The sequence below is a fragment of the Caretta caretta genome, chromosome 23 (assembly GCF_965140235.1).
Source record: "Caretta caretta isolate rCarCar2 chromosome 23, rCarCar1.hap1, whole genome shotgun sequence".
NCBI classification, from domain to species: Eukaryota; Metazoa; Chordata; order Testudines; family Cheloniidae; genus Caretta; species Caretta caretta.
In genome coordinates, this window is record NC_134228.1 from 15,065,639 (window position 1) to 15,088,622 (window position 22,984).

Genomic DNA, 22,984 nt, shown 5'->3' on the forward strand with positions numbered 1-22,984 from the left:
GCCTTGGGGACGCGCCTGTGCACGAGGCCCCGCCCACCGCGCGCGCACTCGAGGGGGAACAGGAAGTGCCCCTGTGTCGGGAGCGCGCCACGTGGGTTCCAGCTGGTGCCCTGGAAGTGAAACTGCGACAGCCAGGTAGGGAGGCGGGGGTGCAGGGGAGGGGCTGGATCTGGGAGGAGGGGGTGCAGGGGGGGAGGGGCTGGATTTGGGGTGCAGGGGGGGAGGGGCTGGATCTGGGGGGAGGGGGTGCAGAGGGGGAGGGGTTGGATCTGGGGTGCAGTGGGGGGGCTAGATCTGGGGGGAGCGGGTGCAGAGGGGGAGGGGCTGGATCTGGGGTGTAGAGGGGGAGGGGCTGGATCTGGGGGGAGGGGGTGCAGAGGGGGAGGGGTTGGATCTGGGGTGCAGTGGGGGGGCTGGATCTGGGGGGAGGGGGTGCAGAGGGGGAGGGGCTGGATCTGGGGGGAGGGGGTGCAGAGGGGTCTTAGAGCTATGGGGCGGCGGGAGGCTCTCTGGGGAGGGGGCTGCAGAGGGCGAGAGGGGAGGCTGGGTCTCTGGGGAGAGGCTGGGATCCCCACCCTGTCCGTGTCTGGGATTTCATCAGATCTCCTCCCCACCCCACACACACACCCCGATGCTGTGTGGTGGATCCGGAGGTCACAGAGCTGGCGAGAGAACCCAGGCATCCTGGCTCCCAGCCCCCCCGGCTCTAACGACTAGACCCCCTCCCCACCCCCAGAGCTGCTCTCCAGGTCCCTGTATAACCGTAATTTCTTCCCAGGTGCTGCTCAGTGGAGACGACCCTGCGACCTGCTTCGGAGCCATGACCCGGCCCAGTAAGTCCCTAGTGCCGGCGCCCCCTGGACCGGCCTCCAGCCCCAGCCCCCCAAAATATAACATCCCCTTAACTCTGTCCCCTTCTCCACAGAACACGCAACAGCTGCAAGGAAACACCCATGCAAGGTGAGCCCCAGGATGCCTGGGTTCCCTCTCCAGCTCTGGGAGGGGAGTGGGGTCTGGTGGGTTAGAGCCAGGGGGGGCTGGAAGCCAGGACTCCTGGGTTCTCAATGGGGGGGGGGGGCAAGTTGCTGCCTGCTGTGAGGTTATTAACAGGATCTCTCTTTTACACAGAGGAAGGAAGCAAAGGCTCATGGGAAAAAGGACCCAGGAGTGCCTCACCTGTTGGGTTTCAAGGAGTATGCGAAGAAGGAAGCCAAATTAAAGCAGAAAAGGGTAGGGATGGGGGGAGCCTGGACTCCTGGCTTCTCTCCCCAGCTCTGGGAGGGGAGTGGGGTCTATTGGGTTAGAGCCGGGAGGCTGGGAGCCCGGACGCCTGGGTTCTCTCCCCGGCTCTGGGGGTCTGAAGCCTGGTTGTGTCTCCAGGTGGCGGAGCTGAGGGCGCGGCAGGAGGAGGCCCGGCTCAAGGAGACCAGCCAGCGCCGCAGCCTGGAGTCCCTGCAGCAGGACGCCCTCCGCAAGCAGCGGGATTTCGAGCAGAAGGTAACATGGCCCCGAACCTCACAGCCCCTCGGCCCCCAGACCGGCCTCCTGGGTTCTCTCCCATTTGGGAGAGGGGAGCAGGGTCCAGTGGTTAGAGCAGGAGGGGCTAGGAGCCAGGACTCCTGGGTTCTCTCCCCAGCTCTGGGAGGGGAGTGGGGTGTAGTGGCTCAGAGCAGTGGGGCTAGGAACCAGGACTCCTGGGTTCTCTCTCCCCCCCCACACTGTTTCGTCTCCTCTCTCGGCAGGAGACCGGGCTGCAGCAGCTGCAGGGGCACCCGCGACTGGAGAAGGAGGGGTCCCGCAGGGCCTACTACCGGGAGTTCAGGAAGGTCAGTGTGAGCCACATGGAGGGGAAGCCTCCATATCCCCCCTCCCTGGCGCTCAGTGGGGCCGGACTGCAGAGGGGAGACTATGATTCTCCCCTTTCACCAGCGCTCAGTGGGGCCGGGCCAGGCCAGGCCACAGAGGGGACACCCTACTCACCCCCTCTCCTGCTCCCCACAGGTGATCCAGGCAGCTGACGTGGTCCTCGAGGTGCTGGATGCCCGAGACCCCCAGGGCTGTCGCTGCCCCCAGGTGGAGGAGGCCGTGCTGCAGGCCGGGGGCAACAAGAAACTGGTGCTGGTGTTAAATAAAATCGGTGGGTGTGTGGCGGGGGGAACCTGGACTCCTGGGTTCTCTCCCTGGCTCTGGGAGGGAAGTGGGGGCTAGTGGTTAGAACATGGGGCAGGGGGCTGGGCCCCAGTATTCCTGGGTTCTATCTTTAGCTGTGGGAGGGGAATGGGGCCTAGTGGTAGGAGCCAGGACTCCTGGGTTTTCTCCCCAGCTCTGGGATGGGAGTGGGGGCTGGTGGTTAGAGTATGGGGGGGTGGGAGCCAGGGATCCTGGGTTCTCTGCTGTCTCTGGGGCAAGTCCTGTGGTGCCTCAGTTTCCCTCCCTGGGGGTGCGAGCTGGGGCTCCTAAGGGAGGAGGAGCCGTAATAGCTGGGTGGGGGGAAGCAGGCAACGCTGGGTTAACCCTTTGTGCTTTGCGCTCCCCAGACCTGGTGTCCAAGGAGGTGGTGGCCGGGTGGCTGAAGTACCTGAGGAACGAACTCCCCACAGTGGCCTTCAAAGCCTCCACCCAGCAGCAGAGCCGGCACCTGGTGAGGGGTTGGGGCCTGGGACTTTTCCGGACTCTTGGCTTCTGGGAGGGGAGTGGGGGCTAGTTGTTAGTGCCGGGGGGGAGGGGCTGGGAGCCAGGACTCCTGGGTTCTCTCCCTGGCTCCGGGAGAGGAGTAGGGCCAGAGGGGATGTAGCTGTGTGAGCCCTGTCCTGACCTGTCTGCTGCTCTCTGCTCCCCAGCAACAGAGCAAGGTGCCCGTGGCCAAGGCCTCCTGCGAGCTGCTGGCCAGTGGGGCGTGCGTGGGGGCCGACTGCCTGCTGAAGGTGCTGGCCAACTACAGCCGTAGCCAGGACCTCAAGACGGCCATCAGCGTGGGGGTCGTAGGTGAGAGACTCAGGCCCTTCGCTGTGGGGGGCCAGGACTCCTGGGTTCTCTGGGAGGGGAGTGGGGGCTGGTGGTTAGAGCCGGGGGTCCCGGCTGCCTGGGTTCTCTCTCTGACTCGTGTCCCTGTTGCTCTTGGTTCAGGCTTCCCCAATGTCGGCAAAAGCAGCCTGATTAACAGCCTGAAGCGGAGCCGGGCCTGCAGCGTGGGCGCCACGCCCGGCGTGACCAAGTAAGCCCTCCTGCCCCACGGCGGGGGTGGGGGTCCGGGCCCCCGCGGGACAGCCCCGCTCCACCGCTGATGCCCCCTTTCTCCCCCGCCCAGGTGCCTCCAGGAGGTCCAGCTCGACCGGCACGTCAAGCTCCTGGACTGTCCCGGCCTCGTCATGGCGACCGCGGCCACGGACGCCGGCCTGGTGCTGCGCAGCTGCCTCAAGGTGGAGCAGGTGGCCGACCCGGTGACGCCCGTCCACGCCATCTTGAGACGGTGCTCCCAGGGCCAGGTAGGGGAGGAGGGTGGTTGCTAGGGGGACGGTTGGGGGAGCGCTCAATGGGGCGATGCCACAAACCGTGGGGCCAGCGCCGTCCACCAAGAGACAGGCCCCAAGAAGCACCTGCCCTGAACTCACCCGCCCAGGACCCAAAGGACCCATTCAGCATTCTCGAGCCTCCAGGACTCCCGCTTTCCTGCCACAGCAGACAATGGGGCTCCCAGCGCCCCGTCTTCTCCCCACAGTCCCTGTGCCCCCTCCAGCTCTTTCGGGAGCAATGTGGAGAAGTAGCGCTGGTCTTTGAAGACCAAGGGAAATTGAGTATTCACCTGGAGCAGGTGGAGAGTCCTTGGGGTGATGGGAGAGGCCGTATGGGGGAGAGTAGAGGTCCCTGCAATTCTGTCTCCCCGTTGGCGCTGGGGGTCTGTTCTCACCTCCTTCCTCGATAACGCGCTCCTCATGTGGTCAGCTTCCCAAACAGTTGAGTGTTAATGGCCAGGTTGTTGGCTCTTCCATTGGCCGCAGGGTCTTCCGTTGGTCAACGCAAGATCGTCCATTGGTCATTGGGTCTTCCATTGTCAATGCAGGCTCTTTCCTTGGTCGTTGGCTCCTCCATTGTCAACTCCAGCTTCTCCGTTCTTATGTGTAGATTCCAGCCAGTTCTTAACATGTCTGGTTCCAACCCAGACTCCTCAGACTCGAACCCCAGCCCCTCTTTTCCTTGTCCCAGGAAGGAAACTAACACTTTCTTCCCAGTGGACGGAAGTACCTATCCCAGGAAGAGATTTCTGATGGACAACTTTCAGCCAGACAGCCTGCTGCCATTTTCCGACCAAGAACGTCGATTAGACAAGATCAGAATGTTTCACGCACTCATGTGGATTTCACTCAGTTTGTCAAACTCAGTTACTGAGGTTTCCCTTTTATAAATCATAGTATGCATGATACAACCCTCTGACTTGCTAGCCAGCGAAATGAAACGATGAACAGAAACTCCGGAGGAAGGGCTCATTAGAAGAAGACCATATCAGGTTAATAGACATCACTGTGATCCTCCAATCTGACCCCTCCATATAACACAGGCCAGAAAACTTCCCCAAACTAATTCGTAGAGCAGAGCTTCTTGGAGAACCTCTCGGCTTGATAGAGAAACTGCCAGCAACGGAGAACCCGCCCCGCTGCTTGGAAAGTTGTTCCTTACTCTCACCGTTAAGAATTAACGCCTCGTTTCTGCTCTGAATTTGTCCAGTTTCAGCTTCCAGCCTGTGGATCGTGTTAGACCAGATTGAATAGCTCATTATTAGCTCTTTGTGCCCCACATGGGTACCGACAGACTCGGGTCAAGTCACCCCTTAACTGTCTCTCTGTTAAGCGAAATAGACCGAGCTCCTCGAGTTTCTCACTCCCAGGCCGGTTTTCTAACCCTTGGGTTTTTCTCGTGGCTCTTTTCTGACTCGTCTCCAATTGAGCGACAGCCGTCAAGTCTGTGAATGCAGAAGGATCCAGCAGTGGCTGGGTCGGGGCCCCAGCGTGGGGGTGGCCCGTGGGAAGGCGGAGAGGAGATGCGACCGCGGTTGGACGGGGAAGCGAAGAGGGAGGAGAGGGAAGGTTGAGGGGAACCGGGAGCAGTTTGATGGGCTTGTCTGGCTGCTCCCCACCCCAGATCATGCAGCACTACGGTGTGCCGGCTTACCAGGACGTCATGGAGTTCCTAGCGCACCTTGCCCGGAGAAAGGGGAAACTGAGGAAAGGAGGCGTGCCTGATCACGAGAAGGCAGCCAAAGCTGTGCTGAGTGACTGGATGAGGTGGGAAGAGGCGGAACGGGGGGTGGGGGGGTGGGTGCCAGCCCTAATCTGGCACCAGGGCAGGGGACTGGCTGGCGGGAGTTGTGGGGAATGGCACCCTTTCAGAGCCCCTGTTCTTTCCCCTCCCAGCGGGAAGATCAGCTATTTCACGCACCCCCCAGAGACCCACACGCTGCCCACCCACATCAGTGCTGAGATAGTCACGGAGATGGGCAAGGCCTTCGACTTTGAGGCGCTGGAGCAAGGCAACCAGGAGGCTTTGGCCAGTGAGTAGTGAACATGGGCTGGTAACCTGCTATGCCCCGCTCCCCTCCCAGAGCCAGGACAGAACCCAGGCGTCCTGGCTCCCAGCCGCCACCCCCCTCAAGCCAGGAGAGAACCCAGGAGTCCTGGCTCCCAGCTGTGCAATGTGGCCTTTGGGGGGCAGTACCACTTTCTCCCCCTGGGGGTGGGTGGGAAGCAGAGCATCAGCTTACGGTGCCCTCTCTGTGTCCGTTCCCTGCCCAGACCTCCCGTCGATTCCTGCGGGCATCGGCCTCGCCCCCGCCGGTCTCACTAGCGGGGCAGGGTCAGAGATGGAGGAAGAGGAGACGTTGGGAGAGGAAGAAACAGCCATGGACGAAGACAGAGATCTGGAGGTATGGAGGGAGGGGAGAAGCATGGCTTAGCCCCACAACAGGCTCCGCCCACACAGGCATCCCAAAAGTATTCTCCAGCGAGGCTGAAGCTTCAAAGACCCACCCCCTCTTGGTGCCAACAGGAGACTCTTTCTCTTAGCTGATTTGCATAATAGGCTCCACCCCATCCAAGGAATGAGCTCAGGCTCTCTGCAGACTCAGGCAGGTAGTGATCCTTTCTCTCCCCAGCCGTTTGAGCTAGAAACTTCATTTTCTTTTTATCTGAAAGCTGAGATATTAGAGTATGAGGCAGCTGCCCAATTCTGGGCCTGTCCCGTTGGCAGGCCGCCCTCTCATGCCTTACTCTCCGCTTTGTCCCTGCAGCTCGGCCCCGTGACAGTGGAACTGAAGGCTAAGAACAAAGCAGCCACTGCCGTGGAGAGACCTGTTCCCAGAGCCCCCAGCCTGGAGGAGATCTCAGCCCTAGACCCCCTGCATCAAGGGCAGGGGCTGCGGGCAGCTAGCAGAAGGCGGAAGAAGCAGCAGAAAAGAGCAGGTTGGCGGAGGGGTGCTTAGGGGATTCATCGTGGGGGCATCTGGGGAAGGATGCCATCCAGACTGAGCAATAAGAGATGGTCCCTGACCAAAGGGCTTAGTCTAGAAATTAATGGTAGAGAGGAGAAACTGAGGCACGGGAGAGGGGACTTGGCCACGGTCCAAGGCAGAGCCAGGAAGAGAACCCAGGGATCCTGGCTTCCTCCCAACTGCTCTAACCACCAGTCCCCCTCCCCTCCCAGAGCCAGGGAGAGAACCCAGGAGTCCTGTGCTCTAGGCCATGTTGTCCCTTAGCTAGGGCTAGGAGTCAATCAGGACTCCTGGGTTCCATCCCCAGCTCTATCATGTCTCTTTGTGCCTCAGTTTCCCCTCCCACCCAGGCAGGCTGGAAGTAGGTTTCATGGCAGGGCAGCGCCCAGTGCTCTCTGCTGGCCGGGGCGCGCGCGTCTCACCGAGCGGGAGGGATTCTCACTGCAGCTCGTTTCCCCCCGGCAGAGAAAATCGCCAGCAAACTCTCCGCCACGCTGACGGCCGCCATGAACTTCGGGGCAGCAGGCGACTAGGTGCGGTGCTGGCGGCCCCCGTGAGCCCGGCCCTCCAGCTCCCTCGGGATCGATCGCCGCTCCTGGCCGGTGGCGGCCACGCAGACAAGACCAGAGCTGCTGCTACCGAATTGTCAGGCTCCTTTTATTACCGGCTAAAAGCCGCGGCGCGGCACGGCCCGTCTCCATTAAAACATCACGCAGCCTCCCCCTGTCCTGCGTGTCTCACTCAGACCTGCCCAGGCTGGGGAGAGAACCCAGGAGTCCTGGCTCCTGGCTTGGGGTGACATTCACGCAGTAGGAGTCTGATCCCAGGTTGGGCTCAGCAGGATGGCACCTGCCGCCGGCAACTGAGGTCTTCCCCTTCGGGTGCTGCAGAGGGGCCCCTTCACTGTGGCTGGCGTTTGGGGGGGGTCTCTCAGGGCCGGCCGGTGCCGGAGATCATAGCAGCACAGCTGGGGGAAGAGAGACATTTCAGGCTGGTCAAAGCAGGGGGCCAGGACTCCTGGGGTCTCTCCCCAGCTCTGGGAGGGGAGTGGGGTCTACTGGTTAGAGCAGGGGAGCCAGGACTCAGGGGGGTGTCTGTGACGCTGGGGCCTGGATCCTGGTTGGTGGGGGGTGAATGGGGGTGTAAGTTGCACCCTGCTGACTCGCACTCACCCCGTCCACTGGCACAGGAACATTGCGTCTCTCCGAGTCCCGTCGGCTGGTGCGTCTCTGCGGCCGGGTGCGCTGGCGGGCCGGGGAGCGGCTCCGGATCTTGGGGCTGCTGGTGCTGAGCTCCTCCACTGGCCACAGGACAGGGAGGTTTGGGTTAGGGGGGCTCCTCGCTCCCGCCTGGGGACCCCGGGGTGCCAAGCGCTATGCAGGCCCACCTGCCACTCCCCTCCCAGAGCCAGGGAGAGGACCCAGGAGTCCTGGCTCCCAGCCCCCCCTGCTCCAACCACCAGACCCCACTCCCCCCCAGAGTGGAGAGAGGACCCAGGAGTCCTGGCTCCCAGCCCCCCCTCCTCCAACCACCAGACCCCACTCCCCTCCCAGAGTGGAGAGAGGACCCAGGAGTCCTGGCTCCCAGCCCCCCCTCCTCCAACCACCAGACCCCACTCCCCTCCCAGAGTGGAGAGAGGACCCAGGAGTCCTGGCTCCCAGCCCCCCCTGCTCCAACCACCAGACCCCACTCCCCTCCCAGAGTGGAGAGAGGATCCAGGAGTCCTGGCTTCCAGCCCCCCCCTGCTCCAACCACCAGACCCCACTCCCCTCCCAGAGTGGAGAGAGGACCCAGGAGTCCTGGCTCCCAGCCCCCCCTGCTCCAACCACCAGACCCCACTCCCCTCCCAGAGTGGAGAGAGGACCCAGGAGTCCTGGCTCCCAGCCCCGCCCATGTAGCGCCCGCAGCACAGTGGGTCGCTCACCCCAGGGGGCTCCTCGTTCCGGCCGGGAGAGGGGCTCTGGGAAGCCCGAGTCGGCGAACTCGGCATTGTCCTGGCTGGGATCTGGGCCCCGCTGGGCCAGCAGGCGTTCTGCATGAGGGAGGGGGGCGTGGTTAGCCCATGCCTCACCCACATGCCCCTGCCCATCCAGATATGCCCCCGCCCTCTTCCCCCAGCTCCACCTTCTTGCCCACTTAACCCCTCCCACCAAGCCTTAGCCCTGCCCATATTGTCATGCTCCGCCCTCCACTAGCTCCGCCCACTGCTTTCACACAGGGACTGTCCCCCATTCCCCTCCTCCTCTAGCCCCTCCCTCCCCTCTAGCCCCGCCCCCATACCTGTCTCCTGCAGGATGTGCTGCATCTGGGCCCGGGTCTCCTGCAGCCCCCGCAGCACCTCCCGGCTCTGCTGGGCCACGTCGCGGTAAGTGAGGACGCAATAGGCCAGGACAGCCAGCCCGGCGCCCACACACAGCCTGCGGCATAGCCCCACCCAGCTGGCAAGGGCCTCCTGGCAGAGGGGGACCTGTCAGAGCGAGGACCCCCGCTCTCCGCCCAGAGAACCCTGGCGTCCGGGCTCCCCGCCCCACTGCCCGGGCTCCCCCGCTCTAATCTGCCAGAGCCTACTCCCCTCCCAGATCTGGGGAGAGAACCCAGGTGTCCTGGCTCCCAGCCCCGCCTGCTCCACCCCACCTGACCCCACTCTCCTCCCAGATCAGGGAAGAGGACCCAGGTGTCCTGGAGACCCAGTGACTGCTGAGCCCGGGGGAGGGGAGGGTCTGAAGGAGGGGTCACCCCCGCTGGGGGTGTCTGGGGCGGGGGTGCCTGGCCGGTACCGTTGGATCGGAGCCGGCCTCAGTGTTCTCCAAGACGAGTCCACTGACCACACGCTCCAGGTAGACGTTGCCCCCAACCAGGCCCAGCAGGATCAACCTCAGGCAGAAGAAAAAGGGGATCACGGGAAGGGAAAGAGGGGACAGGCCCCAGCCCCATTCGCCAACCCCCTGGCCAGCCAGTCCCTGCCCTGGGGCCAGGTGGGAGCCGGCGCCCCCTAGAGGGGACAGGCCCCAGCCCCATTCCTCACCCCCCTGGCCAGCCAGTCCCTGCCCTGGGGCCAGGTGGGAGCTGGTGCCCCCCAGAGGGGACAGGGCCCTGCCCCATTCCCTGCCCCTACCTGGCCCCAGCAGTGCGCTGGCTGGAGGTGAGCAGCAGGGCGGCGCTGCCGGTCAGCAGGTGGTAGAGGAAGGAGCCCAGGGCTTGGGACTCCCCCACCAGGAAGCGGTGCAGGAAGCTGAGGCGGTTCACGATCTCGGCGAAGGCCAGGCGTTGCCGTCCGGCCACCTCTTGCATGTCCCGAAAAGCCTCCCGGACACCTGCGGGGAGCCAGGGACTGTCAGCAGCCGTGCTTCCCAAAGCCAGCAGAGAACCCAGGAGTCCTGGCTCCCAGCCCCCCCTGCTCTAACCCACTAGACCCTTCTCTCCCAGAGCTGGGGAGAGAACCCAGGAGTCCTGGCTCCCAGCCCCCCCCCCCCCCCGCTCTAATCACTAGACCCCACTCCCCTCCCAGAGCTGGGGAGAGACCCCAGGCATCTTGGCTTCCAGGGGCTGGGGTTACCCCTGGAGGAGTCCTGCAGTGTCTGTCTCAGCAGCTCCCCATGGCGGAGGATCTCCTCCTGGGATCGCAGGGTGGCCTCTTGTGCCCGCGCTGACTGCTCTGCCAGCTGGTTGGTCTCTTCCAGCCGCTCAGCTACGCCCTCCGAACTGGCTACCAGCCTGGGGGCGGAGGGGGAAGGGGCGTCAGCACCAAAGCGGGGCCTTGATCCTGCCCCATGCCCCCAACCCAGGCAGTGTGCTACTTATCCACACAGACAGCACTGCCCATTAGCCCCACTCTGTGAGCAACGGGCTCAGGCCCTCTGCAGACTCAGGCAGCTTCCGGCACGCTCGGGTCACACCTGTGAGCAATGGGCTCAGGCTCTTGGCAGCTTTTCTACCCGACCGCGAGAGCTAGAAACGTACCTGGTGTTTTCTGCCCGAGATCTGAGATTCTGGCGCAATCCCTCGACTCCTGGAGCCAGGGCCTCATGTAGACCTAGACACTGATGAACTCCACAGTCCGCAGGCCTGGGCTGGCGACTGGCCCACCTCCAGCTCCCCAAATGTGCAGGCCAGGCCCTGCTACACACAAAGCCCCTGCCCCATAGATGCTCCCCCGCACAGTCCCTTCCCATCCAACTCTGGTGGAAAAGATGTAGGGAAAGGCTCTGTATCCACACCCCATGCAGCCCCCTCCCCCCACATAGCCCCTCTCCCAATCTGCTCCCCAACAGCCCCCTCCCACCTAATGTTCTCCTTTGTTTTGGGAATGGGGGACACATCCTCATGTTCTGCTCAGACCCCGGCCTCTCTGCCAGCATCGGGGGGCTGACTAGGTGGGACTAGGGGGGCATCTGCCCTGCCAGAGACTCAGCAAACTCAGCGCAGGATGGAAGCCAGCACCCGCTAGAAGGGAAAGGCCCTGTGTCCCATTCCCACCCCCCGAGCCAGCCAGTTCCCACCCAGGGGCCAGATGGGAATGAGCGCCCCCTGGAGGGGACCCGCCCCCCGCTCACCTGTGCACGGTACTCTCAGCTTGCTGCTGCCAGGCCTCGCTGCGAAGGAGGTAGCAGATGCTGTGGGCATGGGTGAAGAATTCAGTGTAGACCCCGAAGGCCACAGGGTCCATGTGCTGGGTGCAGGCCCGGACGGAGCTGCCGGCCTCGCAGCGAGGGAAGGGCCGGCCCGACCTGGCCAAGGGACAGCGGGGGTCTTAGCCAGGAACCCCTAGGCCACCATCCCCGGGGATAGAAATCAGGTGTCCGGGTTCCTAGGCCCCTGCTCTCACCCACCAGCCCCCACTTCCCTCCCAGAGCCAGAGAGAGAACCCAGGTGTCCTGGCTCTCAGCCCCCTCCTCCCAGCCTACTAACCCCACTTCCCTTCTATAGTCAGCGATAGAACCCAGGTGTCCGGCTCCCAGAGCCCCCGCCCCCATAGAGACAGAACCCAGGTGCCCCAGCTGCCCCTCTAGCTGGGGTCAGGACCCAGGTGTCCGGGCATCACCTCTGCAGGTGGCAGTGGGCGAAGGCCAGGGCGATGCGGCTTTGCTGCTCCTCTCCCAGCTGCTGGCAGCCCCCGTCCAGCCTGCCCAGGGCCCCCGCCCAGCAGGCCCCCAGCTGCGGGTGCTGGGCCAGCGTCTGGGCCTCCCGCAGCCGGGCACGGCCCTGGGCCAGCAGCCCTGGGTCTGGGGGAGCCAGGCCCTGGGGGGCAGGGTAGAGGCAGAGCATGAGGAGGAGAGCTGGGGGCAGCCCCATGGGGCTGGGGCTAGGGCTGCAGGGGCAGACAGGCCACTGGGGAGAGTCAGGAGAAAGGGTCAGTGGTGGGTGGGGCCACTGGGGATTAAACACTTTATGGGGGCGGGGCCACTGGGGGTCACACCCCTTCTCATGGGGGCGGGGCCACTGGAGTCATGCTCCTCCCATTGGGGGCAGGGCCTGAGGGGTTAAACCACTTATGGGGGCAGGGCTAATGGGGTTACACCCCTTCATATGGGGGGTCACTGAGGCCACACCCTCTTCACATTGGAGGGCGGGGCTATACCCCTCATGGGGATAGGGTCACTGGGGTTGCACCCCTTCTCATGGGGGGCTGGCCACTTGGGGTTACACCCTCTCATGGGGCAGGGCCCCTGAGACCTCTATGGAATCCACCCCCCTTTTCCTGGCGCAGATGGTACATTCTGTCTCAGCTTTTCCCTTTCCCCCGCCGGCCCCCGTAGCGCTCAGGGGCTGGCCCCTCCCTTTGCAGGAGGCGGGGTTGGGTCACAAGGCCTATTGCCGCCAAGCGCTCGCTGCTTGGGCCGTGGAGCTTCAGCGCCATCTAGTGGCCCGGATGGACGTTGGCTTGTTTACTGCTGGAGGGCATGAAGCTAAGCAGGAGCCAGCGAGTTCAGGGCATGGAGGGGGTCCAGGGGAGATGCCAGCCCCTCCCCCCAAACTGTCCAGTCTCTCCTCATTAGTTTGCATGAGCCAGCTGCACCTTCGGGCCACTGCTGCTCTGGGACGAGTGGGGTCTTGTCGTTAAGGGGGTGGGAGCCAGGACTCCTGGGTTCTCTCCCCCACTCAGGGAGGGGGGCTGGGAGCCGGGGTTCTGTTCTGTTCTCTCAGGGACCTTCCATCTACCTTAAAGCTGTGTTTTAGCCTTCTTGGGAATTCCACCTTAAATTGCATGCTGGCCCTCAGGGGAGGGTCCACCTTACATCTGTGAGCTGGCCACCTGGGGAAATGCCATGTGAAATCTGCCAGCTGTGTGTGCACCAGATGGTGATCTTTCCCCTGAACCTCCTGAGCTGTGTTTGCCAGCTAGGACTCCCACCTTCAGCCAAGGGGCTGCCCAGCTCGGAAAATTCCCCCTTCAAGCCAAGATTCTCATAGAACTGTAGTTAGAATTGACCTTACAAATTAAATTACCTACACCCCATATCATGGGGGGAACCATGCTGAACAGATGAATCACGCACAATTACATGGGAGAAAAATCCACGTTACATCAAAAACCCGTATCCATTCCACCTTAAATCACCACATGGCACTGGGGAAGGAAATCCAGCTTAATTTAAGGACTCATGTTCATTAATGGGGAGGTGGGATCCACCTTGATTCAGCAAGTGTTTTGGGCAGGGGGAGCTTCCACCTTCAATCCACAGTCCATGGCAGGTAGGGAGGATTCCACCTTTAATCCACATGGTGGGGAAGGAGAATTCCCTGTGAACTCCACAAACTGCAGGAAACAGGGAGAAGGAGGATTCCACCTTAAATCCACGATTGGAGGTGGGGAGGGGCAATTCCACCTTAAATCCACGATTGGAGGGGGGAGAGGGAGGATTCCACCTTAAATCCACAAGCCGTGGCCATGACCAGGGCCCAGGCGGCTGTGTCCTGCCCGGCTGCAGGGTCAGTCTCAGCAGCAGGACACGGGGCGGCCCCCACCCTGCCCAGGCCACGCCCCCTGGCCTCACGCCTCCAGTGGATGGGGGACCACGAAGGCGCCGTAGGCCCCGCCCAGCAGGGCCTGCACGTCGCCGCCCTTCACCAGCCAGCAGGGGGCCTGGTGGGCCGGCAGGGGCGAGTCCTTCAGCAGCTTGGTGACCCGCGTGGCCGGCACCGTGGCCCCGCCCCTCTGTAGCCGGGCCGGCTGTTCCCCGGCGCCCGGCTGCAGTCGGATGGCCGCGTTCTGGAACTGACCTGCAGGGGGCGAGAGGGAACACAGGGTGAATGGGGGGAGCCCCCTGGCGGCCGGACAAGTGGGGCAGGGAAGGGGGGGCCCGGAGCCCCTTACCCAGCAGCCCGTGGGCCTGGGCCGAGAGCCCGCTGCCGTCCAGCACGTAGAAGCCCAGGTGGTCTCTCTGCAGGCGGCTGGGGTGGCTGTACCGATGGCGCTGGACCACGAACTCCAGCCCGGCGCCCAGCCGCAGCGTCGCGTTGGCGCCCGGCCCCACCTGCACCCCCAGCCCGGGGCGGCTGACCCAAGCCGGGCGGCCGAAGGGCAGATCCAGGGCCCCCTCCCCCTGCAGCGCCACGCCCTGGAGCGTCACGGTGATCATGTAGTGGAGCGGGGGAGGCCCCACCAGTACGGTGATGGCGTCGAAGTAGGTGCGTGGCCGATCCGCCGTGCCCGGCCGTGGCGGGGCGCCAACCAGGTGGCCGTGGACTGACAGGCCTGCGGGGAGAGAGCGCAGGCCACGCTGCGGTCACTGAGCTGTCAGGGATCCCCGTCTCCTCCCCATCACTCGGCCCACCGTCCCCATGGCACCACGGCTGCCCCGGGACCTCCTCCTGGATCCCCCCCACTCGACCTCAGAGCCGGGGAGAGAACCCAGGCATCCTGGCTCCCAGCCCCCCTGCTCTAACCACCAGCCCCACTCCCCTCCCCGGGGCGCTGAGCTGCGGGGTGGGGGTCTCACCGCTGGGGGGGTCTGTCACCAGCTGGAGCACGTCTCCTGGGTGCCCATCCAGCGTAAAGCACAGCGTCTCAGCGGAGCCGGGCAGTCGTGCCATGAAATGAGGGTCTCCATCCACTGCAAGGCAGAACAAGGGGTGGAGTAAGGGGGGGAACCAGGCTGCCTCCTCCCCCAAACATCACCTGGGTGTCTGGGCAGCCTTACCTGAGGAGGAGAAAGTGAAGAATCTGGCACCAGCCAGGTCTGCCATGCCATCTAAGGACGGGGGAAGAAGAGAGGGTTACAGCCAGTTGGGTGATGGAGCTTTCCCCCCCACCCCGATCCTTGGGCATCCTCTTCTCTCTCCAAAGCACCATGGGCACCCACTGGCCAGGCCTGGCAGAGCCCAGAGCGACCATGACGGGCAGCGGCTGAGAGCCAACAGGAAACTGCCAAGTCTCCCCCTGCCCTCACCCAGGCCCAGACCTGAAACATACCTGTGTCACCGTCCTGTTTCTCTGACAGGTCTGGAAGGGAAAGGCAGAGTCAGGGTGGGGGTGTGAGGCCATCTGGCAGTCAATGGCAAAGCTGACTCACTTAGCATGAGAGGCTGGATGCTGGCACCATGCCCCCGACCCTGGCTCCAGCCCACTCATAGTGGCTGCAGAACGTCAGCGGTCAGTTTTAAAAAATATTCAGTTTCTAGCTCTCATGGTTGGGGAGCAAAGGTGGAAAATGGGACCAGTGCCTGCCTGAGTCTGCAGAGAGCCTGAACCAATTGCTAAGTGATGTCCTGGAGGGTTGGGGTGTCATCTCAGTGCCCCACCCCTTAATCCCTGCCTTGCCCCTTCGGGCTTCAGTGCAGCTGTGTGTGGCAGGGAAAAGGACCTGCCCAGTTCTCAGCAGGCCTTGCTCACAGCCCCCAGGAACTACAACTTCCAGAACTCCTGGTCTTAAAGAGCTGGCCGAGTGGGATTTCCCTTAAGGGCCAGCGTGCTGGTAGACCCCTCCCCACAACCTGCCTGGCTACCCCACCCAGGAGAGAGCGCGTGGGCCAGGTTGTGGGGTTACCTGAGTAGTCTTCATAATCCAGGACACCTGTAGGGAGAGAGAGACAGAATGAACATCCATGCAATTCTGGGAGGGGGGATCCCAGCAGTCGGGGAGGCAGGCGGCGGGGGAGCACAGGCCGGGGGGGATCAGGCTGAGATCCCGGTGGGTAAGGAGGGGGCAGCATGAGGAGCACAGGCCAGGGGGGAGTCGGGGAGGGATCCCGGCCACGGGAGAGGTGGGCGGCTTGGGGAGCATGGGCTGGGGGGGATGGGATCCCCACCCTTCTCTCCTTTGGCCACCACAAAGCTGTACACGGCCGGCGGTTGGCGGGACTCCACGGATTCCTCGGCCGTGTCCTTTGCCGACAGCAGTTCTGACTCTGCTGGCGGCAACAGCAGCAGCCACTGGCTGAGGTCGGCGGCAGGTGGGATGGATCCCACAGCGGCCGGCGTGCCCCGGGAGCCCTCGGACTCCACCCTGTGGTGGGGGGCAGCCGTGCTGTTGCCAGTCCAGGCGTCTGTGATAGTCCGGACCGTGGGAGCTGCTGTGCCCCATGAGAAGGGGGCCCTCTCTGTTCTGAGATGTGGCTGGCGCTTGGTGGCCGGTTGCGGGGGCATCTCCTGCTGGCCGGAAGGGGGTGCCGTGGCTGATCCTGGGCTCGGCGGCAGATGAGCTGTGGCCCTGGGGTTCCCAGCTTTGGGTGTTTTTCCGGGTGTGGCTCTGGCTGCCTTGGTGACACCGTGGGCTGTGGGAGGAGCTGGCGTGGCCGTGCCAGGTGCCGGTGTGGCTCGGGCTAGTTTGGAGGCGCCCTGGGACGTGGCAGGTGCTCCTGGGACGGGCAAGGCTCTGGCTAGGTTGGGGAGGCCTGCGGCAGCTTTGGTGCCACTCCCAGGCAGCGAGGTGGATGTGGCCCCCAGAGCGGGCATGACTCTGGAAGCTTTGCTGGCACGGTGGGCCGCCATGGTGGCCAGGGGTGTAACAGGAGCCCCTGGCGTGGCCCGAGCCGTGGCACTCTCCTCCTCCTCTTCTGGCTTGACCACCACCAGTGAGGTGACGGGCGTGACAAAGTTATACTTCAGCGAGAGGTTGGTGGCCTTTTCAGTGAGCAGCCGGCGCGCAGCAGTGTCGTTGGAGTGGAACCGGGCCCGGAGCTGCTCCTGGATGGTGAAGTAGGCCCAGAGGCGCTGGACGAATTGCCCGATCTGCCCCAGGTCTGGAGAGCAGCCGAACGGGGCGGCCTCCGTGGCGTTGGCCGAGATATCGTTCTCCAGGCTCAGCGGCCCGACGTGCCCATGGCCTGCAGCCTGGACGTGCAGCTCAGTGGCTCCCGGGGCCAGCCGTCCGGCCACCACCAGCTCAGCGCCCCGGAAGTAGTGGGGGAAGAGCGTGCGGGTGAGGTCTGCGCCGTCGCGGTAGGAGAGGGCCACGTCGGACAGCAGTGGGCTAGCGATCTCGTCGTAGAAGCCGGCGAGCTGCAGGGCGGCATCGGCGTCCTCATAGATGCGCCGGGCGATGCCCCGGTTCTCCAGCGCCAGGCGCCGCAGCAGCCCATAGTCAGCATCGTCCCCAAAGGCCAGGCCAAACAGGGAGACGGAGCCGCCCAGCGCCTGCCGGGCATTGGCCAGGATGCGAGTGCCTGAGGTCACGCCCGCCGTGGGCTCCCCGTCCGTCAGGAAGATGAGCAATGGGATCTGCCGGGGGGATGGCTCCGGCGAGCTCTGGATCAGCACCGAGGCGGCCTCCAACAGGGCTTTGTTGATGTCGGTCCCTGAGGAGGAAAAAGGCAGAAGGATCTGGATTTGCAGCCTTGCATTGAACCCCACTCCCCAAGTCGGGGAGAGAACCCAGGCGTCCTGGCTCCCAGCCCCCCTGCTCTAACCACTAGACCCCTCTCCCCTCCCAGAGCTGGGGAGAGAACCTGGGGTCCTGGCTCCCAGCCCCCCTGCTCTAAGCACTAGACCAGTGGTTTTCAAACTGTGAGTTGGGATCCCAAAGTGGGTCACGCCCCCCCCTTTGAATGGGGTCATCAGGGCATCAGGGTGGGGGAGCTCGGGCTTTGGCCCCCATGCCCAGAGTGGGGGGGCTTGGATAGACTCAGGGTTTGGTCCCCCCTCCTAGGGTCGTGCAGTAATTTTTGTTGTCAGAAGAGAGTGGTGGTACAATTAAGTTTGAGAACCCCGCACTAGACCCCATTCCTCTCCCAGATCCAGGGAGAGAAGCCAGGAGTCCTGGCTCCCAGCCCTCCCCCACCCCGACACCCCTCTAGCCCACCCAACCCCACTCCTTCTACTGATTTGTGCTCCGCTGTGTTATGATAATTTCTAATACAGTACAATTTCTGCATCCTGTGGGGAGTGGGGCAGGAGCCCTGGCTGTGGGGGGGGAACTCCTAGGGGGCACTGTGGGGAGCGGGGCAGGAGCCCCAGCTGCAGGAGCCCCCCCGCAGTGACTCACATCCATCAGCTTCCATTCTGTGGACGTAGTCCTTGGCGGTGCGGACATTGTGGGCCGTGGCCGGGATGGAGCGCCCGGCCTTCCACACGTGGACGGTGTCGGAGAAGGTGATGATGTTGAAGCAGTCGTCCGGGTGGAGGTCGCTCAGGATGATGTGCATGGCCTTCTTGGTCTGGAGGCAGAAACGCAGCATGGCTGACCCTGCTTGGGGGACATCTAGGGGGTGGGGAGGTGGGGGGCAGGGCGGGATTGGAGGGACAGGGTGGAAGGGGTGGATTTCAGTGAGGGTTTCAACGGGGAAAGGGGGCACCAATCGGTCTGGCTCCGTCGTTTCGTTTCATCGTGGGGTGGCGTTACACTGGTCTGCGTTACGTGTGCTATGCGATACACAAACACATACTAATGTGTATGGGGGACACCCTCACACCCAGAATTCTACCGAGAGAGAGAGAATTCGCTCTGTACCATAGACTCCCTCAGTTTCCATTACAGAAACTGAGGCCGGACGAGTTGCATCGAGAGTGCTGAAGGAATTGGCGGTGGTGATTGCAGAGCCATTGGCCATTATCTTTGAAAACTCGTGGCGAACGGGGGAAGTCCCGGACGACTGGAAAAAGGCTAATGTAGTGCCCATCTTTAAAAAAGGGAAGAAGGAGGATCCTGGGAACTACAGGCCGGTCAGCCTCACCTCAGTCCCCGGAAAAATCATGGAGCAGGTCCTCAAGGAATCAATCCTGAAGCACTTACATGAGAGGAAAGTGATCAGGAACAGTCAGCATGGATTCACCAAGGGAAGGTCATGCCTGACTAATCTAATTGCCTTCTATGATGAGATTACTGGTTCTGTGGATGAAGGGAAAGCAGTGGATGTATTGTTTCTTGACTTTAGCAAAGCTTTTGACACGGTCTCCCACAGTATTCTTGTCAGCAAGTTAAAGAAGTATGGGCTGGATGAATGCACTATAAGGTGGGTAGAAAGTTGGCTAGACTGTCGGGCTCAACGGGTAGTGATCAATGGCTCCATGTCTAGTTGGCAGCCGGTGTCAAGTGGAGTGCCCCAGGGGTCGGTCCTGGGGCTGGTTTTGTTCAATATCTTCATAAATGATCTGGAGGATGGTGTGGATTGCACCCTCAGTAAGTTTGCGGATGACACTAAACTGGGAGGAGAGGTAGATACGCTGGAGGGGAGGGATAGGATACAGAGGGACCTAGACAAATTGGAGGATTGGGCCAAAAAAATCTGATGAGCTTCAACAAGGACAAGTGCAGAGTCCTGCACTTAGGACGGAAGAATCCAATGCACAGCTACAGACTAGGGACCGAATGGCTCGGCAGCAGTTCTGCAGAGAAGGACCTAGGGGTGACAGTGGACGAGAAGCTGGATATGAGTCAGCAGTGTGCCCTTGTTGCCAAGAAGGCCAATGGCATTTTGGGATGTATAAGTAGGGGCATAGCGAGCAGATCGAGGGACGTGATCGTCCCCCTCTATTCAACATTGGTGAGGCCTCATCTGGAGTACTGTGTCCAGTTTTGGGCCCCGCACTACAAGAAGGATGTGGATAAATTGGAAAGAGTCCAGCGAAGGGCAACAAAAATGATTAGGGGACTGGAACACATGACTTATGAGGAGAGGCTGAGGGAACTGGGATTGTTTAGTCTGCAGAAGAGAAGAATGAGGGGGGATTTGATAGCTGCTTTCAACTACCTGAAAGGTGGTTCCAGGGAGGATGGTTCTAGACTATTCTCGGTGGTAGAAGAGGACAGGACAAGGAGTAATGGTCTCAAGTTGCACTGGGGGAGGTTTAGGTTGGATATTAGGAAAAACTTTTTCACTAGGAGGGTGGTGAAACACTGGAATGCGTTACCTAGGGAGGTGGTGGAATCCCCTTCCTTAGAATTTTTTAAGGTCAGGCTTGACAAAGCCCTGGCTGGGATGATTTAATTGGGGATTGGTCCTGCTTTTGAGCAGGGGGTTGGACTAGATGACCTCCTGAGGTCCCTTCCAACCCTGATATTCTATGATTCTATGAAAACAGGAGAGGCTATATACATTTTATTTATAGAGTGACACCTAATCTGTGCATATCAAATACCCCTATAATTAGATCCATTATAATGGGATAGTCACATTTTATGTATATGAGCGGATGCAGATCTACAATTCTAGCACGTTATATTCACTTATGTCCTGGGTATGTTATATCTCACATATACACATACATCGACACAGTGTTGTAGCCACCACGTCGGTCCCAGGATATCAGAGACACACGATGGGCGAGGCCCTATCTTTTATTGGACCAACTTTGGTTGGGGAGAGAGACGAGCTTTCAAAGAAGTTGTTCCAATAAAAGATAAGACTCACCCACCTTGTTGCTCTGACACACACGAGCACAGTCTTGTTTTCCTACAAGGTATCACTGACTCTACAGACCCCATGTTCTGTTTTATTTTGGCTGATTTTCAACCCATTTCGTTCAAGCATGCACATCCATCTCTGAACAGTCTTCCGGTTCCTCTTTGCCACACGAGCCCTCCATCATCTGCGAAAGGGACGCAGCAGGGTGCCATCCTCTGGACGCATCGAGCACCAAAAAGTGCATCGTGCCAAGCCCCGACGTACTCCCCCTCTAGCTCGACATGGTTCAGTTTCTGCAGCACCATGGCAGCGTTCTGGAGGAATCAGATGTAGTCTTCAGGAATTGGTTTCCTTCTCCTGCACCACTAGATGACTCCCCTCGGAACGTGGTCATAAGTGTTCTCAAGAGCGATGAGTACCATGTGCAGGGTATGTCTCTTCTTTCTCTCCCTTTTCCCCCCAGTCTTAGTGCAAAGCCTAAGACTTTTGAGGTCTTTTTTAGGAGTGGTGGGTGAAATTCTGTGGCCTGCATTGTGCAGGAGGTCAGACTAGATGATCATAATGGTCCCTTCTGGCCTAAATATCTATGAATCTATGAAAAGCCAGCGTCCATCGTTGACTCACCTGGCGTGAATCCAAATTGATTATCACTGCCCTTTACCACTCTCTTTGTAGTCACTTATCAATAACTTTCTCCCAGATCTTCATATGAGGTCTATGAGTTCACCACAGTCTTGTATGTCTCCTTTTCTCTTAAATATTGGTAGGAATGTGGACGTCCTCCAGGCAGCAGGCATCTTCTCAGTCCTGATGCCATTAAACGGCTGTGCCAATAAAAGCAGTCGTATGTGCCCCAGCACTTCCATACTTCTGCTGATCTGCTGCTATTTTTCCTGGTGCTCAAAGCTTGTGCAACTTCTTCTTCCAGGACTGGTGCCGCCAGCCCCTGGGGTGACTTACAAGGTTTAGAAAACCTGACCTCTGAGGAGCGATTACAAAAACTGGAGAAAAGACGACTGAGGGGGGACCTGATAAGTCTTCAAATCGGTTCCGGTCTATTATAAAGAGGACACCGATCAATTGTTCTTCATGTCCACTGAAGGTAGGACAAGAAGCAATGGGCTTAATCTGCAGACAGGGAGATTTATATTAAATAGTAGGAAAATGTTTCCAACTCTAAGGGTAGGTAAGTTCTGGAACAGGCGTCCGAGGGAGGCTGTGGACCCCGACACTGGAGGTTTTTAAGGACAGGCTGGACAAACCCTTGCCGGGGATGGTCTAGGTTTACTTGGTCCTGCCTCAGTGCAGGGGGCTGGACTTGGTGACTTCTTAAGGTCCCTTCCAGCCCAACATTTCTGTGATTCTATGGTTCTCTTGGGTTCTCTTCATTCATAAGACTTTCAAAATAATTTCTCCACCCTTCTATAATCTGTTTCTCATTGATTAACATATTTCTGGTTTCATCTTTAATGACTTTGATCTCACCAGTGTCTTTAGTTCTCTTACTGGGGGGCTTTGCCAGTCTGTGTATTTTTCTCTCATCCTCCTGTTTCAAGATGGGTATATAAGCCTTCCACAGCCTTAGCGTTAGCAGCTGCCACCTCTTTCTTCAATATCCTTTTGCCTTTTTTCCACTACTGAAAAATCCTGCGGTTGGAGCATCGCTTGTCACAGTTTTAAACACCTTTTCTTTTCCTCCACGGCCTCTTGAACTTCCTCATTTCACCAAAAAATCTCACTGGGGAAAAGGAGTCTTGTTTTCGTTTCACCAGGCAGGCACTCTATACATTCGCGATGTTTGCTTGCAATAGGATTCCACCCCGATACGTATTTTCTCTTAGTTTATATGGATTAGCGGATTTAACATAGTATATTGCTTCAACAATGATGAAACAAGCGTTTCAACAATGTTTCATTTTGACTTTATCCCTTCATTTCCTTTAGCCTTTTCTATTATTATTAGAACTCAGCAAATCCCTGATTTTTCACTTCAGAGGCTGAACCAAAAAAAAATTCAGGAAAAAAGGGTTCTGGGTTGAACGAAACATTTTGTTTTAATATTTCAGAATGAACAAACCCAGCTAAATTTCAAAACAAAACCTCAAAACACTTAAAAAGAAAAGGAGTACTTGTGGCACCTTAGAGACTAACCAATTTAGTGAAGTGAGCTGTAGCTCACGAAAGCTTATGCTCAAATAAATTGGTTAGTCTCTAAGGTGCCACAAGTCCTCCTTTTCTTTTTGCGAATACAGACTAACACGGCTGTTACTCTGAAACCTGTCAAAACACTTAGTCGACTATTTTGCATTTTTTTCCCAGCTGAAACAATTGGCCGAATTTGGTCGCATCTTTCAAGAACTATTAAACCCAAACATTTCACCCACCTCTTACACTCATCTGAATGTGAAGAGTCAGATTCCTGGGTTTTTCATGCCTTTGATCTAGTTTGCCCTAGATCTAGATTTGCCCCCAAATCCTTCCTAGAGCGGAGCTGTCAGAAGAACCTCTGCCAGTGACGGAGAATCCAGCACAATCCTTGGTCACTTGTTCCAGTGGGTGATTCCCCTCCTATTTACACCTTATTTCCAGTCTGAATTTGTCCCGTTTCAACGTCCATCCACTGGATCTTGTTAGACCGTATAGAAATCGATGTCATACATAGAAATATGAGCTCTGTATTATGTTTATCCTCCACTGTGTTATACTGAAGATCTTAGATTG

At 59.9% G+C, this 22,984-nt stretch overlaps 3 protein-coding genes across 8 annotated transcripts; 1 reads left to right on the forward strand and 2 right to left on the reverse strand.

Annotated features, from left to right (window-relative positions):
* The first annotated feature begins 7 nt into the window (after positions 1-7).
* On the forward strand, positions 8-7,201 carry GNL3L (G protein nucleolar 3 like). 3 transcript variants are annotated; one of them, XM_048833029.2, is made up of 16 exons: positions 8-135; positions 779-833; positions 926-960; positions 1,129-1,230; positions 1,381-1,497; positions 1,743-1,826; positions 2,002-2,137; positions 2,538-2,641; positions 2,841-2,985; positions 3,127-3,214; positions 3,308-3,485; positions 5,137-5,279; positions 5,409-5,545; positions 5,787-5,917; positions 6,281-6,452; positions 6,947-7,201. In XM_048833029.2, the coding sequence occupies exons 2-16, from the start codon at positions 821-823 to the stop codon at positions 7,012-7,014; spliced, it is 1,653 nt and encodes a 550-aa protein (XP_048688986.2). In that variant the 5' UTR covers positions 8-135; positions 779-820; the 3' UTR covers positions 7,015-7,201. The 3 variants fall into 3 exon arrangements, 2 of the variants coding, with proteins under 2 accessions (XP_048688986.2, XP_048688984.2); XM_048833027.2 differs by lacking the exon at positions 8-135 and having other exon boundaries at positions 521-833; XR_012665872.1 differs by lacking the exons at positions 8-135; positions 5,409-5,545; positions 6,947-7,201 and having other exon boundaries at positions 514-833.
* On the reverse strand, positions 7,122-11,878 carry LOC125628175 (uncharacterized). 4 transcript variants are annotated; one of them, XM_075122623.1, is made up of 9 exons: positions 11,523-11,878; positions 11,035-11,094; positions 10,038-10,195; positions 9,597-9,795; positions 9,259-9,355; positions 8,762-8,933; positions 8,406-8,513; positions 7,654-7,781; positions 7,122-7,448 (listed from the first exon to the last, which is right to left on the reverse strand). In XM_075122623.1, the coding sequence occupies exons 1-9, from the start codon at positions 11,771-11,773 to the stop codon at positions 7,284-7,286; spliced, it is 1,338 nt and encodes a 445-aa protein (XP_074978724.1). In that variant the 5' UTR covers positions 11,774-11,878; the 3' UTR covers positions 7,122-7,283. The 4 variants fall into 4 exon arrangements, with proteins under 4 accessions (XP_074978724.1, XP_048688988.2, XP_048688987.2 ...); XM_048833031.2 differs by having other exon boundaries at positions 8,762-8,828; positions 11,035-11,208; positions 11,523-11,877; XM_048833030.2 differs by having other exon boundaries at positions 11,035-11,208; positions 11,523-11,877.
* Positions 11,879-12,980: 1,102 nt separating this feature from the next.
* On the reverse strand, positions 12,981-18,097 carry ITIH6 (inter-alpha-trypsin inhibitor heavy chain family member 6). Its single transcript, XM_075122321.1, has 8 exons — positions 17,905-18,097; positions 15,731-17,218; positions 15,469-15,495; positions 14,895-14,924; positions 14,623-14,673; positions 14,422-14,535; positions 13,797-14,177; positions 12,981-13,702 (listed from the first exon to the last, which is right to left on the reverse strand). Exons 1-8 carry the CDS (start codon positions 18,095-18,097, stop codon positions 13,473-13,475), a joined length of 2,514 nt encoding a protein of 837 aa, XP_074978422.1. The 3' UTR covers positions 12,981-13,472.
* Between the last annotated feature and the right edge of the window lie 4,887 nt (positions 18,098-22,984).

What these genes read in the sequence shown, in the direction of transcription:
- GNL3L (XM_048833027.2), top strand. Translation starts at nt 632, where the DNA reads ATGCTGTGTGGTGGATCCGGAGGTCACAGAGCTGGCGAGAGAACCCAG. An exon ending in CAAGGAAACACCCATGCAAG is followed by an intron (nt 961 to 1,128) that starts GTGAGCCCCAGG and finishes TCTTTTACACAG; the next exon opens with AGGAAGGAAGCAAAGGCTCA. An exon ending in GCTGGTGTTAAATAAAATCG is followed by an intron (nt 2,138 to 2,537) that starts GTGGGTGTGTGG and finishes TGCGCTCCCCAG; the next exon opens with ACCTGGTGTCCAAGGAGGTG.
- LOC125628175 (XM_048833030.2), bottom strand. Translation starts at nt 11,773, where the DNA reads ATGGGGCTGCCCCCAGCTCTCCTCCTCATGCTCTGCCTCTACCCTGCC. An exon ending in CAGCGCACTGCTGGGGCCAG is followed by an intron (nt 9,356 to 9,596) that starts GTAGGGGCAGGG and finishes CTTCTGCCTGAG; the next exon opens with GTTGATCCTGCTGGGCCTGG. An exon ending in AGGCCGGCTCCGATCCAACG is followed by an intron (nt 8,934 to 9,258) that starts GTACCGGCCAGG and finishes CCCCTCTGCCAG; the next exon opens with GAGGCCCTTGCCAGCTGGGT.
- ITIH6 (XM_075122321.1), bottom strand. Translation starts at nt 18,097, where the DNA reads ATGCTGCGTTTCTGCCTCCAGACCAAGAAGGCCATGCACATCATCCTG. An exon ending in GGTGGCCAAAGGAGAGAAGG is followed by an intron (nt 15,496 to 15,730) that starts GTGGGGATCCCA and finishes CTCTCCCTACAG; the next exon opens with GTGTCCTGGATTATGAAGAC. An exon ending in GGATTATGAAGACTACTCAG is followed by an intron (nt 14,925 to 15,468) that starts GTAACCCCACAA and finishes TTTCCCTTCCAG; the next exon opens with ACCTGTCAGAGAAACAGGAC.